Below are 19,855 nucleotides of genomic sequence, written 5' to 3'. Positions count from 1 at the left end.
AAAAATTTCACGTAGAATACGATGCGCACAACAAAAATTACTGAAATCAACTCCTTACGAAGACATTTAATGATTCCTGATGCGTGAATTCAAAAATGCTCTACGTCATTCACATCGCGCGCTAAACGTTTATCATGACAGTCTCTGCGATATAAAAATCTGGCAACCTCAATCTTGACGCTTCGGCTCAGCTGTAGCAAATTGCTGATAGTTTGAACAACATATAGTGGGAAATGAACATTGCTCGATTGAGAAGCTTGCTGAAACCGTTGTAGTGCGCGATTTGACTCGCGCAGAGAGCTTTGAGTTTCTTGTGAGCGGGCAGTTCGAATTCCTCGTAACCAGTGTGAAATAAAAACGTAAATATCTTCGTTAGGAGTTTATTTCAGTAATTTTCGTTGCGCGAATCGTGTTCTACGTGAAATTTTGGTTAGTAAACATGTATTAAAATGCTTAAATTCGTACCTTGTCTAGTGGTCCATTCCTAGAGTCTTTCGGATGACAGGTGGCAATTTCACAAAGCCCGGAGACTTCTTTCAATAAAAGGAGGAGTAACGTTTTGGGCCTTTTCCGGCCCCACCTGGATTTTGCTAAATGTTTCATATTTTCAAAGTACTAGTCTTAGGCAGACTCTGTGCCAAATATTAGACCGAACGGAGCCCATGCAAGGGCGCAGCAGCGCCTCAAACCCAAAATCCTGGAATCGAAAATCAATTATTTTCGTCGACTTTTTCGACTGTGATCACTCTTCCAGTACATGATTCTTATGTATTTTTTTGCGTACTTTTCGTTTCTGGCCTTTTTAAAGGCCTCCGATAAATTTTAAGGGGCCTTATTGCCCATTGTTGCCATTTTTGGCCCATTTTGCTTAAATTCGTACCTCGTCTAGTGGTCCATTATTTCAATGATTATATTCAGGTGTTCGCAACGAACTCCTAAACAATTGATCCTTTACCATAGCTTCGATTGGGGAAATATCGATACTAATCGATCGTGCACGCTTCGCCACTCGAACGAATCCATCCTCGTGTCGAAACCTTTCGAGAGGGCTAAGCGCGAAAAAAATAAACCGAGAACCCCAATAAAATACGGAGTACACCGTACGAGCGTATCATCGTGATTGTAAAACGCCCCTGAATTCGCGATTGCGAGTTATTGAATTTTTACTGCCTCGCGGGATGAACGGTGGGTGAACGACTCCCCCCCCCCCCCCCCGACCTACATAATATCCCCGCTTCATAAAAAAAGGCTCTCGGCATTGTCGGTAACGTTTTGATAAATGTGTGCTCACTTTTTCAAACTCCGATGGTTCCGGTCGGATAAGTATGCCGCTGTGCTGAGGAAGAACGCCGTATGGACATTCGAGAGCTGCCGGATTTCCTTCGATAAAATGGTTATTTTTGAGGAAAGTTATGAATATTTGTTCATCAAATTTTCAGAATCTCTAAGTGAAATTGCGAACAAAATTATCTGAAAAATTGGGAGGAAAATACTCATAAGTTTACCAGATAATTTACCTTTTATCAAAGGAAATTTGGCAATGCCTGGAGGCTCATACGGCGTTCTTCCTTCGCACGGCAGTTATTCAACACCCGGGTCTTGTTTCGCCGTATTTATGGCGCACCTGACTACGGCAGGGTGCAGAAGTTTTCCGACACGATCCCCGCGAGATCCCTGAGAAACACTGCGGGTTTGGAGTTTTTGGTTTTGGTTTTTCGAATGGTCAAATTTAACAGTTTGATGTACGATTTAGAGTTTCTTCATCGTAAGATTCGCGAGGCATCTCGGGTCCTTTTGACGCGGACGGTAAGAAATATTCTACGGTTCGTTACAATTTTTGTAGTATTTGATCAATATTATTTCATACATTTATTATTCCATACATACCATGTCATAGCGCAAATTACACTTACCATTTGCATGATAGTGATGTACTTTTTGAATTTGTTGATCTTCTGAGACACTTCACCTCCCAAAGACGTCAGGTAATAGTAACCGTACATGACAATGTGTACAATAGAGTTTAAGAGAATTGGGAAAGTAGCCATGGGACCTGTGGAAATAAAGAAGAGAAAAATAGCGCAAAATTCTCAAACTCGATTTTCCCTGTATTTTTATATATTTATATTTCCATCACTCAATGATTCCCTCAGCTTATGCAAACGATGAAGTATTTACCTTTTATTTTTTTGTTGTGTCTTCGATTGTGCTCAAGAAAAACGCCGTATGGAGATGGACATATTGCAATTTCTTCTCTTAAAATCCGAATTTTTTTTTTGAAAACTTGAGAAATATAAGCATTGAATATTTGAGAAGATTTCCTTTACGATTCTGCATAATCCAATCCAACAATCTAAATATTTCCAGGGGAATATAAATGAAATTTCTTAGAAACGAAATGATGCTATAGAAATGAATCCGGTAGCATGTCGAATTTTCATACGGCTTTCCTCTTGAGCACAGCAGTCTCGAGGAGATCGCAAGAAATGCATGCAATATCGCCATCATCGTTATTTTCAGGGTGATGTCATTTTTATTAAGGAGACGAGAGGCAAGAGCCGTTGACAACTCATTCGCCGGAATTTGATTTCAGCAGAATTTTCCCTCCTCCACCCCCCCCCCCCCTGCTCGCATGTGAGCACCCAATAATGCGACTTAATATTCATCCCTCGGTATCTTTTCACGTCACCCTCCGACCGGCCTACAGTGGATCGACTTTAAGCTGGAGGGTGGAAATTAAGGGGTAAAAAGTGAAAAGGAATAGTGATATTTCATTGCAAAATTTCAAAAGGCTGCTTCAAAATTTCTCAATTATAAAAGTAAAACCTCAGAAAAAATATAGATAGGTACATTTTACAATCGACCGGCCTACAGTGGATCGACTTTAAGCTGGAGGGTGGAAATTATGGGGTAAAAAGTGAAAAGGAATATTGATATTTCATTGCAAAATTTCTAAAGGCTGCTTCAAATTTCGCCATTAGAAAAGTAAAACCTCAGAACAAAATATAGATAGGTACATTTTGCAATCGACCGGCCTACAGTGGATCGACTTTAAGCTGGAGGGTGGAAATAATGGGGTAAAAAGTGAAAAGGAATATTGATATTTCATAGCAAAATTTCAAAAGGCTGCTTCAAATTTTCTCAATTATAAAAGTAAAACCTCAGAAAAAATATAGATAGGTACATTTTGCAATCGACCGGCCTACAGTGGATCGACTTTAAGCTGGAGGGTGGAAATTACGGGGTAAAAAGTGAAAAGGAATAGTGATATTTCATTGCAAAATTTCAAAAGGCTGCTTCAAAATTTCTCAATTATAAAAGTAAAACCTCAGAACAAAATATAGATAGGTACATTTTGCAATAAGGAACTATAATTTCTGGCTCATACTTCAAACCTGTGATGTGCATAGGGAAACTAATGGTATATACGTTGTTTCTAAACTCAGCGAGAAATTGTTGTTCCTAATTGCAAAACGCACTGCATGTGAATAAACATGCAATTTATATCAGGTTGTTTCAGGTTCATCCGGTCAACCAATATCAATTGGATTGCATTTTGCAATCAGGAACTACAATTTCCGGATCGGTCTTGATACAACGTATGTATCATTTGCTCTGCTATGCGCACACGTGTTTTTTCGGATGAGTCAGAAATCGTAGTTCCTAATTACAAAATTTAATCCAACTATTTTAATTTCGACCACACGCCCGATTTTCAACGATCCACTGTGCTGCCTCACAGTCACACGCGATCCTCTTCAGCCTGAACAACGTCATAGTTGCCAGATTGTGCTGAAAATTCAGCACTGCTCCCTATTTAACCTCACGTAAGGTATCCATATTTTATCGCACATTCTGACAACTGTGGGAACGTCCAACTTTTTAATAAATCTCCGTTGTGTCGGTATTGAGATCGGACTCATTCGTAAGCGTATTGGTCGATCTCGAGTCCGAAAAATTCCATTTTTCCATGAGCCCGAAGGTCCATAGGAACGCTTCAACCTCAGAATCCATCAAAAGATGGACATACTTGATTCTAACTTCAACCGAGTCAAGTCCTAATAACGGAAGGAACCAACGGGCCCCGTCCAACTTCGGTTTCTAAAGCCACCCTCTTAAATCCGCCGTAGTGGAAGGTAACGGAAAAGTTTCATCGTGTGCAGTATACTGCAGTGCTAAGGAAGAACGCCGTATGAACATTCGAGAGTTGCCAAATGTCCTTCAATTAAATGTTTAGTTTTGAGGAAAGATATGTATATTTTTCATGGAAATTTTCAGGGACTTCAGGCGAAATTGTGAACAAAATTATCTGAAAAAGTGAAAGGAAAATATTCATTAGTTTACCAGGAAATTCGTGTTATGGAAATGGAAATTTGGCAACGCCTGAAGGTTCATATGGCGCTTTTTAAAGCGAAGACAAGGACACTCACCGGGATAGAATTTACAGCCAATCCACGCCAAAATGAGGGTTGAAACATGATGGTAAACGTGTAAGCCCGAGACTTGATTCTCTTTTTTCCTCAGAATGAAAAATACCTGCCGGAATAAATCGTGAAAGTTTATCAGCGAAGGTCCAATTTATTACGGTCGCAGGCTTAGATCGCATCTAGCAAAAATGAGCCAGCGTAATTACAGTGTTGTGAACATATTGCTTCTTCATAATTTTCTGAAATATCTCCGAGAATTGCAAATACTTCTTTCTACTCATCAAAAAATTGTAAAGTTTAAAAAAAATATAATTGTGTAAATTTGAATACTGTATATTTGTTTTAAGTGTTTTTAGAAGAAAAGAAGAAGTTGCACGAATTTGAAAACACTGTAATTGCGCTGGTTCCTTTTTGCTAAGTGCGGTCCACTTACAAGAAGAAAAATACAGAAAGTCCCACCCCCTTGAACGTTTGGACGATTAAACATAGAGAAATACATCTTTGGCAATGTTCTCATCTTAAAGAAATCTGTATTTAGCAGGGGGCAAAATTCTTACCAATTCTGTCTGATTTATTTCAATCCAGCGATCTCATGCCGTGAACATGGGAGATTATACGGAAAAAAGGAATGATAGATTTAACCATATATATGCTGGTGCAACCCAAGAAATACGGTTAATAGCCATTTGGCTGCTAACTTATTTCTATCCTTCAGTTTCTTTTCTAGAAATACGGTGAGCTTAAAACCGCATAGCTTGGCTAACACCAATATTAGCTGTAAACGTGGTCAAATTTTATTATTAATTCCTTTCAGTGCAGAATTTCAATTTTTTTTTTTTGGAACTTTTTTTTTTATTATTTTTCCTTTATCCTTTTTTCCCCAGGTATTTCTCTTTTTTTCTATTTTTTTCTGTTTCTTTTTTTGTTGTTTTGCGAATTGCGATCGACGACCCGCTTCAATCAAAGCACGCGGTCCGATTCATCATGTCAGCAAGTTCGGTCGCTGATAAAAATGTTGAGCTTTGTTTAACTTGTTCCGTCCCTCTCGGTCACTTCATTCGCGCGCTCGGATCAATCGGTTTTCATTCATTTTGCATACTGTCCATTTGTAAAGGGCACCGGGATTGACCTTTCCACCCACGCACCCGAAATATCCCTCCAACAAAAGGCCCTAACGAGGAGATTTAATTTTTTAGCTGAATGAAATGCTTCGTTAGTCGAGATTTGTGGCATTGGCGTACACGATTGACCTTTCTGAGGTGGTCACGCCTTTGAAGGGTCCTTGAATGAACTTGAAATTTTTGGACTTGAACTCTTCATTTGGTTTTGATGGACTTGGTTATGAGCATAAGTGAATCATGGATCCAGGGTGTCTACAAGTCCGGAATTTCCGGAAAGCACGAAAATAGTACTGCTTTTTTAAGGGCGGTCCGGATTAAGTAGTGAAAAAGTGCGGAATTCCGCAAGGAGGTCCAGAATTTTTTCATTTTTTTTTTTTTTTTTTTTGTCATTTTTGTCGCAATTTGAGCAAGAAATTCAAATTTTTGAAAATCGCCGAATTTCGTCAATTGGAGGTACTGAAAAAGTACTGAATTTTTTTGTTGAGGAGGTACTGAATTTTTTGGGAATGTACTGAAAAGTGCTGTAAAAGTACTGATTTTTAGCCAGCCTGTTTTATTTATAGACACCCTGCTTTAAGTTTTATTATGTTTGTTTTCTAATTGCATCATTTTTTTCTGTTTCAGGTGAGTACTTTTACAGAAACCATTTGAAAACAAGGCTCTTCGTCCACGTAAGTGAAATCTTTTTGAACAGAAATTCGGGGGTGCTAGATCACTTGTTCCGAATTTTCCCTTCCCACGACAAGTGTTCCTAACACTTCTCTCCTACTCGTCGCCAAAGCTTCAAGATTGTGGTTGCCATATTTTCGTATCGCAGAGTCTGCCATTGTAACGTGTAGTGCGCGATTTGACTCTCTTAGAGCATTGCATTTTCCTTAGCGGGAGGTTTAGTTCACGCGTCGAGAAGCATTGAATATCTTTGTCAGTTTCAGTAATTTTCGTTGTGCGAATCGCGTTCTACGTGCATTTTTTTTAAGAACATTGTATCAGAATGCTTAACTTTGTACCTTGTCTATAGTAGTCCATCGCAAGTGGACCTCTCTTTTTCCGCTCTTAGCCGCAATTTTTTTTATCCCCACTCCTATTCTCTTAGATAATTCGCTTTTCGAAGTTTGAATAATCGTCTTGGAATTTTTAAAAATTGAATTGATCTCACATAATTGAATAATTGAGTTTAGAGTTCGCTGTATAACAATGGAAACATCAATGAACCGACGTAGTACTTACTGTTTCTGCGAGCTCTGCTATCTTAAGGATGATCAGCCACCAGAATATTCCCGCTAACTGCAACAGTTACATCAATTTGGGTAGAATGAAAATCATCAAGGGCTTTTTCCGTTTTGCAGAGGAATATTGAATCGTTTATTTTGATAAGGGGCTGGGTCTGAGAAACGAACTTTTTAAGACGTATTAAAATTTTGGAGTCCGGGAAAAGCAAACAAAGTCAGGGAATTTGAAGACGGGGACTGAAAATATTGGCAGACCTGAATGTGTAAGGGATAGAGCTTGGGTTTCAATATCTCTTTCATACGAATTGAGTTCATGAGCGATGTTCGTTATTTGTAGTAGTTAACGATATAAATGTCTAATGAATTTTCACAAATTTTCCGGGAGTTGGTTTCTTTTTGTATTGTTTTTGTTTTTCTTGTATTCCGCCATTTGCTCAAAATGTTTGAAGATGAGACTTTTATTGATCATTGGTTTTGTCAATATTTGAAGTCAACTTTTGATATCGATTAAAATACTCGAATTCGTGCCTACCTGGATATTTTCTTGGGTGACCGCCAAATCTATCGGCATACATCCTAAATGGAACTTGGTCGTCCAACCCGCAACCAGCAACTATCCAAAATCGAAAGCAAAGCAGTTATAAACCGTGTTGAATCAGTGGCGCGCCATGATTGATTATTGATTTTTCCCCATTTGAAAGTGTGCACGGAAAAAATTAACTTGCTGATTTAACAATTCAATTGCTAAAAACAAGTGACTGCAATATTTCAACGTAGATTTCACAACACAAAAACGCTACTTTATCCACCCCCGTGGTTCAATTAGCTTACAACAGTGGTTAAAGTAGCTTTTTTTTGTTATGAAATCTACGTTGAAATATTGCAGTCACTTTTTTTTAGCAATTCAATTGTTAAATCAGTAATTTAAGTTTTTCCGTGTGATAAAGAATCGATTACTAAAGAGTTAAGTGCGAACATTCTATTTATCGATCCTTTTTCATAGGTTATAATGGCAGATCAATCGATACCGTGGCTTCGCTTCGAGCGCTGAAAACGGCGCCATCTTTCATGAATCTCTGGACACAGAGCATTTCTTATCGAGTTTTGTTTCCTTTTTTTTTTCTTTTAAACAAACGCACAAATTCCATTTGCACATTACATCCCAGGCAAATTTCATCGGGAAGATGGAAGGAATTATATGCTAGGTACAATACATTAAAGCCCTACTATTGCACTAACGGTGCAACACAAGTAATAATCGCACTGGTAAGGAAAACTAGAAAGCCTTCAATTATTTCTGTATGCAACACGCGCGTCCAAAGAGCACGTATAATTGCATCAACCCCTTTTTTGATAATGCGACGCGTATATTAACTAATGTAATGTCAGCAATTAGACATGCACCAGCCCCTGTAAATGCATTCGCGCTTGTTTGTGAAGAGGATTGTTCACGGGGAAAAACCAGGAAAACAAAATTTTTCGCAGTGCGACTTGTTGTCAAGTGGGGCCACAAAATCGGAAATTGACTCTCGACGGAGAATGCCCGCACGAGCACCCCAAAAAATAACCTGTGGGGTTCTGTGGTTCGATTTAACTATTCTTCGAGTAGCATCTGCGGGCTGATTATCGAAAATGATGGACAAAGAAAGTAAGTAAAGGAAAAATGGAGACATCCCACCGGTTGAACTTGAAACCGGTGGTTCTAATAGAAGGGGGAAATGACTTTCGAGGGTTGCCGTTACTTGTTTCTTACTTATACCTATCCTTATGTGTATTGCAACCACTCGCACCACCAATAGAATCACTCCGCAGTTTCTCTTTGCAATTTCTCAATTTGGTTGTGTCTGTCAATGTCAATAATACTCAGCCCGTAAAAATTGGTAAATCCACAATGAGTTCTTTGTAACTTACCCAATAAACTACAACGGCACACGACAAAATTTGCGCTATGTTATAATAAGCTAGTATGTTTTTGAGTTCGAAAGCAGGTCGTGATTTCATCAAGGCCGGTCCCAATGCGTAAACAAATAGGATGTACCCGATTGAGATCAGTGAAATGGGCGCCACATCCGTCACGAGGGGCCAGTCTTTCGTCCGCGGATCTGAAACAAACAGAAAAGTCAATCATATACTTAGTTTGTGTTATGCATTCGATTGCGTCAACTATAGTTTCAGTAACCGAACGAATATAGACTGACAATGATTGAATAAAGACTCCTTTTCCCAATAGACTGTCACATATCGATGGTCAACAATAAGTCAAAACATACGTATTTCCGATGGAGATGTTGCATGTGTGAGGAATTTGCGATTTGACTGTTGATTCTTACGTAAAAGTTCGCGAGAAACAAGATGGTGCCACTGTTTTTCTCTGAAATCAACTCCCAAGCTCAAAAAAAGCTCTCAAATTAAGGCAAACATGGAGGGGATATCCCACGCTATCCTGAGAGTCCACATCTACATCAAGGCAAACTCTCCATGCAAAAATAGGGAGCAAATACATTGACAGGGCTTCAAGCGAGAAATTCAAATTTTTAAATTTTTCGAACTTTGTCAAATAGAGGTACTGAAAAAGTACTGAATTTTTCTGTTGAGGAAGGTACTGAATTTTTTGGGAATGTACTGATTAAGTACTGTAAAAGTACTGATTTTTGGCCAGCCTGTTTTAGTAGACACCCTGATGACAGGAATACTGCGACGCGACGTCGCGAACCGAGATATGTGATTGCCGACTTACAAGGTCGATTTATTTTTTTAGCTAATTAAATACGTCAGTCGGACTTTTTTCTTAAATAAAAAAATCCAAGATTTTGTCGAAAATAGAATAGAGGCACTTACTCCCCTTGCATTGGAGAAGAAAAACCAATGGTTTTTCCAATGAAGGAAAAATGGAGACACCCCACTAGAATAGAGACACTTATTCCTTCACTGGAGAAAAAACACATTGGATGTGGAGTCCAGACTCTTGAAAACATCGACAAGAAAAACACTCTTGATTCAATCGGATTTTTGCTTAAATCAAGAACCAAGCCTCTTAATTTGAGCGGATTTCCTTTTGCCTTAAGCAAAAATCTGATTGAATCAAGAGTATTTTTTCTTGTCAATGTTTTCTAGAGTCTTAGATACAATGCGTTTTTTTTTCCAGTCTGACTTCAGCCCTCGAAATACTTTGACAGAAATTTGACACCAGCGGTCCCACTATTATTTTAAGCCCACAAAGAAATTATAACCGCTCCGTAACTCGGAAGGAAATTAAATATTCCGAATCCCTCGCACATCCCGCTCGCACGCCCAAAATTTTTCGACCCCCGAGGCGAGGGTTACCCGCTCTGGAAATCCCGAGCTGTTAACAGCACGATCGCCGCCGCCAAATTTTCCGGGGACTCAACAAACCCCCCGATTAAAAACCCAGCAGCCGATACCCGATACGTCACGGGGCAACCCCGCTCGGCCACGCCCCCCACTCCCCCCTCCTCTCGCGGTCGACCGCATCTGTGTTCAGTGGCGTGGCGTGAATTGCGATATATCGATTGTTATGCCATTTAAACCTATGGAAAAGGATCGATAAACAGGGTGTTCGCAGCGAACGCCTTAATAATCGATTCTTTACCATAGGTTTAAATGGCAAATCAATCGATTAATCGCAAAGCACGCCACGCCACTGTTTACCATATCTTCAAATGGCGAGATATCGATAATCGATTATTCACGCCACGCCACTGTCTGTGTTCCCCCTCGGATTTTCCGAGCAAATATCCGCGTTTTATTTACACAGTATAATAAACCGATACCCCCGCGCTAAGCGGGAACAGCGTATCAGGTTCGTTTGCGCATCGGTGGTTGCGTGATGGGGGCGAACGCTCCCCCGGGGGAGGGGGGAGAGGTGAAAAGATCGACGTGAAAGGGTATCGAGGGATCTGCTGATTGTTTTTCCTTGCCCCCCGCCGAACGGCTTAATAATTTCCTTCGGCGACCGGCGGTGTTGCCGCACCGGGCGGGGTTTCGGGTGAGGGTCCGGGAGATCGCGCGTTTCTCCCTTCGGTTTGGCAACCCTGTTGACGGAGCTTTCGGGCGTCCCGAACGTCGGATTCCTTGCTAGACAATCTTTCGAGTTACACTTGAATTGAATCATTCTTGATCGTCAATTTGTAACCGCGCAAGCACGAGCTTTTGTCTTGTCTAACAATAGAAATGAAAAAGGCCCTTTTTATATCGACGTAGACTCCCACGGTGACTTTCAAACTCCCAAACCACGTATCTCGGTTTGTGACGTCACATAATTCCTATCATGCTTCATTTTTAAATGGAATACTACCAAACGGCAATTCTTAAAACCATTCCTGAATGATTAATCCAGAGACTGAATTCCGATTTTTCCAAATAATAAGACTGAAAATATACATGCATAGTACCTAGAACACTGAAAAAAAGTTACGGGCTATAGGTATACACATCCCGTCGAGTCCGGGATCAGAGACCGAAAGTTCCGGGTGCTAGAGCCGTAGCTTAGACTGCTCCGGGTGCCACACCCGGGACTTTCGGCCTCTAAGCTCGGAACGCGGACGATATGCCCATAAAGCCCGGAAGTACGGCTTCCACGGCCGGAGTATTTTTTTCAGTGAAAGCATTGCGCCGAAGCTCTAGATCCACTATGAATCCTCTATTTCAGAATCATGATGCTTGGTTGGTTGGATTGGACCAGCGGCGTGGCGTGCTTTGCGATATATCGATTGTCAGGCTATTTAAATCTATGGAAAAGGATCGATAAACAGGATGTTCGTAGCAAAGATTACGTAGCATGGTGGCAACGCTCATGGTGTCAACTAACAGTTTTTCTAAGTTTTTGTTGACACTATGATCATCCAAAAATAAAAAATTCTGACTCTTATGAAAAATGATCACGGTGTCAACGATCACGACGTCAACAAAACTTAAAACTTGCCTCAATTACATCTTTCAAATTTCAAGTCTTGTTTTTCTTGTGTTATTTACTCTAACCTAACCTAACCTAACCTTACCCAGCTTCTCCTTACAAGACCTAGCCCACTTTCACAGAGCTGAACTTTCCCAGACCTAACCCGACATAACTTTAACCTTACCTACTTAATCTAACCGTACATGTCCTGACCCAAACTAACCTAACCCAACTCTACGTGACCCAGACCTCTCCTGTACACTTCCTTTTTTAATGTTACTCATAAGGAAGATATTTTTCTGTTTGTTGACACCGTGATCGTTGACACCATGCTCAGGGCCCTTTTTTGCGTTTTACTGCCTGAGCACGTCAACAATCGTTGACTTCATGATCAGATTTTTGGTTTGTTGACACCATGATCGTTGCCACCATGCAACGTTACCGTAGCGAACACCTTAATAATCGATTCTTTACCATAGGTTTAAATGGCATAACAATCGGTACATCGCAATTCACGCCATGTCACTGGATTGGACTATAAAACAAAGAGACGAGAGAGGGTAGCAGCATGAAAGGTAGATGGGCTGTACTCTCTTTTTTCCCCTTTTTTTCCAGCGCGCAAGCAGTATTGTGGCCGAGGATTCGATCGAGGGAGCATCTAAAATTTAAGGCGCTTAAGAGACTTCACAGCAGTTTCGACTTCCTTTTGAAGATACTCCTCCGAATTATTAAACATTCAAGCCGGAGTTTGCGGGAGCGAACACGATGTTCCTCAGTCGGGGAAACGAAAAATGGACGCTTCGTACCTACCGAGGAATATTTGATGAGGTCTCAAAACTGTACTCTGTATGGACGGATTTCTGCCAAACGGAACTATGTGCATTATGATGTGAGCCCTGTTATGCGTGTGTTCTTATGGTTCTCAGGGCCCTTGTCTTAATGCACATAGTTCTGTTTGGCAGAAGTACGTCCATGTATTCGCACATGGACCTGGTGACCGGGGGCGGGGTGGGGGGGCACCATGAAAACGAAATCTCGTCCACCCTGTTTTCAATCCTGTCGTGTTACTCAAGAAAGCTGTTAGCGCGAAAATGAAGTTTTGAGAAAATGGGCTCCGAAGTTTCCGAGCGGGAAATTTTATTGAAAGAAGTCTCCGGCCTTTGTGAAATTGCCACCTAAGATCCGAAAGACTCTAGGAATTTTTTAATGGACCACTAGATAAGGTACAAATTTAAGCGATCTGATACATGTTTCTTAACCAGAACTTCACGTAGATCACGATTCACACAAACTTACTGAAACCAACTCCTAACGAAGATATTAACGTTTTTATTTCACATTGGTTACGAGGAATTTGAACTGCCCGCTCACAAGAAACTCAAAGCTCTACGTGAATCAAATCGCGCACTACAACGATTTCAGCAAGCTTTTCAATCGAGCAATGTTCATTTCCCACCATGTGTTGTTCAAATTATAAGCAATTTGCTATAGCTGAGCCAAAGTGTCAAGATTGAGGTTGCCAGATTTGTAGATCGCAGAGACTGTCATAATAACGTTTAGCGCTCGATGTGAATCACGTGGAGCATTCAAGTTTTTCATGAGCGGGTGGTTTGAATTCACGCATCAGGAATCATCTAATATCTTCGTGAGGAGTTATTTACGGCAATTTTGATCGTGCGCATCGTGTCCTACGTGAAATTTTAGTTACGACACATGTATCAGAACGCTGAAATTCGTACCTTGTCTAGTGGTCCATTTTCCGTTTCGAAAATCTTCTCAGTTGCCTCATTTTTCGTGTATCACAGACCCATTTTTATTTAACACCGTCTCCCGTTCGCAAACAAAGCTCTCCATCGCAAATCCCAACGGGGTGTGGATATGAGTTCCATTAGACACAGACCAACAACGTCAGACTCAAAACAAAGAGGCGAAAAGCGTCGTATTAGCTTTGAGACGTTGCCAAATCTCTTCTGGTGAAGCTCGAATTTCCCGCGAAACTTTTAACCGTTTGACTTCCAATTTTCTGGAGAATTTCTTCCGGGTTGCAACAGAATTCAAAAAATGAATTTTCCTGACACATTTCGGTAGCACTCCTTGACAATTCAAGTCATTCCAGATGGTTAAAAAGACATAATTTGAAATAGTTTCTTGGTAACTTGTTGTTATTGAAACGCCTAGCTCATTTCAGAAAGCGATTATAGGTGAAAGAAAAAAAATTCCGCCACTCTTTCGTCATTTTCCCTGATCAGGGTGTCTATTAAAACAGACTCACCAAAAATCAGTACTTTACAGTGCTTTTTCAGTACATACCCAAACAATTCAGTACCTCTTCAACAGAAAAATCCAGTACTTTTTCAGTACCTCCAATTAACGAAATTAGAAAAATTTCAAACATTTGAATTTCTCGCTCAAATTGCGACCAAAATGACAAAAAATGGAAAAAATCCGGACCTCCTTGCGGAATATCCGCACTTTTTAGTACTTCCGGACCGCCCTTAAAAAATCAGTACTATTCCGGATATTTCGGACTTGTAGACACCCTGCTGATACTTCCAGATTCCCCGACAATTCCCGGTTTCTCGGTATTCCCTGACTGTAGCAACCCTGTTTCTTTCGCAGTTCAATCCAAATCATTTGATAATTCCAAGGAAGAACATTTTACACCCGTAACCTATCCTCAAAAAATAAATATATTGTCGTGCGGAAAGTTGACAACACTCGAAAAATCATACGACGTTTTTCTTTTCGCACGGTGTAACCGGGAGCTTCTCGGCTCCTTTCATAACCTGCTCATTAGCCGCGCTCCATACGGGAGGAGGAGGGGGGGGGGGGGGGTGTCGCTCCTCCGACGTAAAGACGTACCTCCAATTCCAAAGGAGCCCTGCTGCCCGCATAACTCCCAGCATTTCAGGGCTCCCGTGAAAACGCAGATACGCCCTTACGTCTAGAAGCGACGGTATGAGGCGCTTGACGCGCGCGGAAACATCTCGTTTGACGACTCGACTAATTGTGCCGCAGTCGGGAGGGAGGGGCGGGGTGGATTTCTCAGGTGGTTTTCCTTTCCTAGTTCCGGTCGCCGCCGGAGTAGGTATTTCAAAAGCTGTTTGTTAGCGACTCTTACGCAAAACCTCGCATGGATCCGGGGGTCCCGTCGGGACTTAAGTGCTTCTCGCGTGGATGGCGGCGAGCTTTAAAGATCGAGTCTCCGGGGAGCGGAATCTAGCTTCGTTACCCTCTGGATTCCCGCCGCAGGGGACGAAGAATTATAAGAGCTCTCCTTTTGGTGTGAGAGTTATTTGTCACCGTCTACTAAGAGAGATCCCGGTGTCTAAAAATTGAAATGAACCGCAGTTGTCCAAACGATCACGCCATTATGTCACTGAGTAACGGGGAAGCCTACAGGTAAAAGTCGTTTCACTTGCATGCTTCTATTTATAATTATAAAAATATAAAAATGAAAAGAGGAAAATAGTTGAGTTGTAGGTCATGTTTTATAATTTGAAAAGGCAATTTCCGAACAAAAACTTCAAAATCATAAGTTGAAAACTGCTGACGCCGCAAGTTAGGATAATCGCGTAAAACACAGCACGGCCGGCGCCAGCGCGCTCGGCGCAAACGCATGGTAGCGCCTTACAAAACCGCAGGATACTTCATGCATTGCGCGTCCGACGCATAGTAGCACCGTACAATACTGCAGGATACTTCATGCATTGCGTGTATACCACGGTGCGCGCTCAAGTCGTTAAAAAGTCGTATTTTCTTGGTATCCAACCTTCCCCGGCGAATACCATTTCGGAACAGTGCACACCGCGAGCTTGCAATCCTAGGGTCACCGGATTGTAGAGATTTTGCGATCGTGTTTGTTTTCCGGTGAAAATATAGTTTACCTACAAGTGAAAACACTAACATTACCTCACATTTTTCAAGATTAAATGCTGTTACATTCTATTCTCCGGAAAACGCCGAACTTAGCTGTCTTTCAGGGAGAGAAAGTAGGTACCTAGTCATGTTTTTTTTTTTTTTTTTTTTTTTTTTTTTTTTTTTCATCACAAATGTGGCAAAATTGTGGATTTTTACTGAGCCGTGCATGTACACTAAGTATGCCGAATTTCATCAAACTCTGAGGGGGTCACTTTTTCAAAGTACCAGTAGTTTGGCATGGAATGACCCAGATGACTGAAAAGACGTGATTTGGAATAGTTTCCACGGAACATCTGTGGTTCGGGACGTCAAACCAATTCTGAAAAGCCAATAAAGGTGTCTTAACAATTTTTTCTGACACTTTCATCATTTTCCCTGACATTTTCAGGTTATCCCTGACTTCTTAAAATTCCTTGACTGCGGCAACCATGTTTATACGTTTCCTTCCTCAGTGTTTCCTGATACTCCGAAGCCTAGGAAACCAAATCATCGCGGCAGTGGCGTGGCGTGCTTTGCGATGTATCGATCGATCTGCCATTTAAACGTATAGGTATGGAAAAGGATCGATATACAGGGTGATCGCAACGAATACCTTAATAAGCGATTCTTTACCGTAGCTTCAAATGGGGAAATAGCGATAATCGATCATGGTGGTTTGGCAACTCGGCCATTGAAGACCGCCAAATGCAGCTCCAGGGCCCGGAGTCCTTAATCTTATTGCTTTCGACTCGACTTCGGGCGACACACAGTGGATCGAGTCAAATAGAGAGGTCGGACATGAAATTTTTAACTAAAACTGCAAATTTTGGTGTTTATTTCGTCACATTTTACATTTCAATGGGTGATTTAGGAAGAAAATTTCACGAGCAAACCAATGGAGCCACTGTTAGAGCCTCAAAGCTTTGTATAAACGGAGTTATACGCGCTTAAAACTTCCAAATTTTGTACGACCTCCCCTATTGACTCGAACCACTGTGCGACAGAGCGATCGCCCTGATTCGAGGGGAGCACGCAGGAGCCTACAGGAGATCCTCGAGGTATCGGTATTCGATATTCGGCATCGTCCGTGTTTCGACGCTCTCTTCACTTGTTACTTTTGATGGGCTCCTGACAAAGGAACTGGGTCAAGTTCGCGGCTCTGGACGTCGGTGGCGTGGCGTGCTTTGCGATACATCGATTGATCTACCATTTGAACCTGTGAAGAAGGGTCGATATAAGGGGTGTTCGGAACGAGCAATCTAATAATCGATTCTTTGCCGTAGCTTCAAATGGAGATAATCGATAATCTATCATTCACGCTTCGCCTCTGCTCTAGACGTACAATTCGCGAGATGGATGCAGGGAAGTTCCGAACTTTAAACGACCATCCATGACTCTGGTTTACGAGTGACGATTCGAGAGGAGTCTCTACTCTATCGCGGTAGAGAAGAGAGCCGTGTAAGTGTCAAATTTTCGAAATCGAGACTCCATCAAAATTCGTCTGACCTCTTTCAGATAAAATTATTGAAGTAGCTAAAACAGCAAAATTCATCTTAATTTAAAAAAAACGAGACATATGAGGAAACCGTAAGGGCGCATAAAACACGTAGTTTCAGACAAAACAACAGAAAGTAACATTAATTTTTCAGAGAGCCGATGAAACAAGTGCTTTCGCGTAAAGTGCCGCCCTCTTCTGCCAATTTAAAATGTGCCGAATTTCGTCAATTAGAGCAAATTAACTGGGCAATTTAATTTTGTATGAAAAAATGTTTGTGCGGATTTCTGTGAAAATGATAAGGAATTTGCTTTGTTCTATGGAGAAAATTCACTGAAATTTGCACTAGCGTTATCACGTAAAAAATTAAATTGCCCAATTAAATTTGGCAATAGCTGATGTGGCTTGGTTCCTTTCTGTTTAACTCGGTCCAAATCTGATTGAATCAAGAGTACTTTTTCTTGTCAATGTTTTCAAGAGTCTTGACTCTAGATCCAATGTGTGTGTTTTTTTTTGTTTTTTTTTTCTAGTGGATAAGATGACAGCTTCGAAATCTTGGACTAATTCCGAATGTTCGTTGTTCGGGAACGATCGATGCTCAGCTTTTGGTGACGTTAGGAGCAAGCTCTTAATTCGAAACCCTGCAAGTAGCACTAAACGGCGAAAAAACACGGAGAGTTGCCGCCACCCCCCCCCCCCCCTTCGAATTGCACTCCACGGGCGCCGTTTTCTTGTGTTTTGTCTGTGCAATTAATCATCCAGCACGGTGTAATCGCTGTATGCGGTGGATGAAAGTGGAGCCCCGTCGAGCGGAAACCTGGTTCCCGGGAAGATTTGCCGAAAGCTTGAAACGTATTGTTAATCGCGGATGAGGTTTAGTCGGTTGTTTCGTGTAGAACGTGAGTTGAGAGGTTTCCGGAAGGTATTACCGATGATTTTGCTAACTGAAAGTAGAGTAGGTGAATCACTAAATACAAAAAGGGCACATGTCCAGAAAACCAAATTGTTCAGGAGACACAAAAAACTGTTTATATCGTGGTAGATATTTTTTTTAAACATAACGACTTCCAAAAGAATATCTACCACGATATAAACAGTTTTATGTGTCTTCTGAACAATTTGGTTTTCTGGACATGTGCCCTTTTTGTATATTTAGTGATTCGTGTGTGACCTTGTCTCTGCGGGCCGTTTCACGGGATTTGTCCCAGGGAAAAATCCCACTTACGAAGTTGGGAAAAATATTGAGTTAATCAATATTTTTCCTAGCACCAAGTATGGTCCTTGTACCCCTAGGACCCACTGAGAGAGGAAGAAGAAGTGAAAACAAACTGTGCAATATTTTGTTGATTACTCCATTGTTCATGTTTGTTTTGTTAAAATAATGTGTCTAATTATCGATTGAGTGCAATTATTATTTTAATCCCGGTTAAATACTCGACTTTAACCAATTTATCTTCCCGCGCAAACTAGTCGCAGGACTGTATGAGGACCGTGGAGATGGTAACTGGGAAAAATCCCAGAAGTTTTATTCCTGCGATTAGAACTAGGGACAAATCCCATGAAAACGTCCCGTGGAGACAAGGCCTATATGTCGCAGGCAAATAGTGAAATCAGGCATTTTGTCAAATGATTTGGCAGATGGTCAAATTTATTTTGTGAATTTTTCGCGAAGAGCTCACGATTTTTCACTATTTTTGAAAAAATAACCCATCAAACCTATCGAACTCTTTTTGTCTCTCACTCTTCAATTGCTTCTCATGTTTTTAAATGTTGAAATTCCAAGAATTCTGTAATTTACGACATGCTGAAAATTTCAAGATCTGTGTCTCTTCAGGAGCTAAAGAATGTTTAAAATACTAATGTGTGCGCAAATTTTTACTGAGAATTTTTTCTTGCATTAGCAATGAATTATTTTGTCCGAAATTAGGAAAAGAATCAGAATTTCAATCTAAGTTAGAATATTTAACTATTTGCCTAGGCATTTGATAAAATGTCTGATTTTACTATTTGCCTGCGACATGTACATATAGGGAGACTACAAACTGTCGGTAATTTTAAGGTTAGGTCATGGAGCCTTAGGGTCCCAAAGTGCAGCCAACCTATGAATTCAAATTATCCATAGTGATTTATGATTACAATAGCTAGGAGCCTGTTGCCCGTAAGAGGCCGCCAACGAGTAAAAAAAACTACACGGAAAATATCGTAGAACAACCGTGTTTAAGTTGTTCAAGAGATGAATGGATTCAAAAGCCGACGGGTGCACGCGAAAGAAAGCGTATTTAATCCTGATGCAACGCTATGCACGACTTTCATGTTTTATTTTTGAACAATGTTTTTAAAAAAAATACAAACAATTTTTCTAAGAAGTTTCCTTGACTTTTCCTTAATTATCTCAAGTAAAAGCATTGGAAATTTCGACGCGATATTTTCGTTCGTTCTTCTTTCTTTTCATGTAACAAAAAAAAATTAAATATCAGACATGTCGTCCATGAGTTCTTACTTTCCTAACTTTTCTCTGAAAAAACATTTTATCGGGAGAAATGAGGCAACGTTGGATTACTCATACGGTGTCGGAACACAACATGGGCCTTTTAAGCCCCATTCTTCGATGCCGCGATTATTCTAACGCGAGCTCGAAATATCGCGCGAAACACACTACACAGTGCGGCCGGCGTTAACAGCATATTAGCGCCTGCAAGACTGCAGGAATACTTCACGCATTGCGCTAAACGGCGTGGTCAGCGTAAGACGCATAGTAGCGCTTACAA

General features: G+C 40.9%; 2 protein-coding genes across 2 annotated transcripts in view; one reads left to right on the top strand and one right to left on the bottom strand.

The window, feature by feature from the left end:
• The window catches only part of LOC109034810 (oxysterol-binding protein-related protein 9), a 109,342-nt gene that overhangs the window by 33,282 nt on the left and 56,205 nt on the right, over positions 1 to 19,855 (top strand). The gene's annotated exons all lie outside the window — the stretch shown is intronic.
• Positions 1 to 19,855, bottom strand: part of LOC109034811 (very long chain fatty acid elongase AAEL008004) — a 34,085-nt gene that overhangs the window by 6,459 nt on the left and 7,771 nt on the right. Inside the window, exons 2-6 of the mRNA XM_019048169.2 lie at positions 8,689 to 8,879; positions 7,310 to 7,390; positions 6,776 to 6,832; positions 4,431 to 4,536; positions 1,914 to 2,053 (exon numbers count right to left, since the gene is read on the bottom strand). Coding sequence (XP_018903714.2) covers positions 1,914 to 2,053; positions 4,431 to 4,536; positions 6,776 to 6,832; positions 7,310 to 7,390; positions 8,689 to 8,879 — 575 coding nt within the window. The remainder of the gene's footprint in view (positions 1 to 1,913; positions 2,054 to 4,430; positions 4,537 to 6,775; positions 6,833 to 7,309; positions 7,391 to 8,688; positions 8,880 to 19,855) is intronic.

This window comes from Bemisia tabaci, chromosome 9, assembly GCF_918797505.1.
Source record: "Bemisia tabaci chromosome 9, PGI_BMITA_v3".
NCBI classification, from domain to species: domain Eukaryota; kingdom Metazoa; phylum Arthropoda; class Insecta; order Hemiptera; family Aleyrodidae; genus Bemisia; species Bemisia tabaci.
This window is presented reverse-complemented; position numbering and strand designations above follow the sequence as displayed.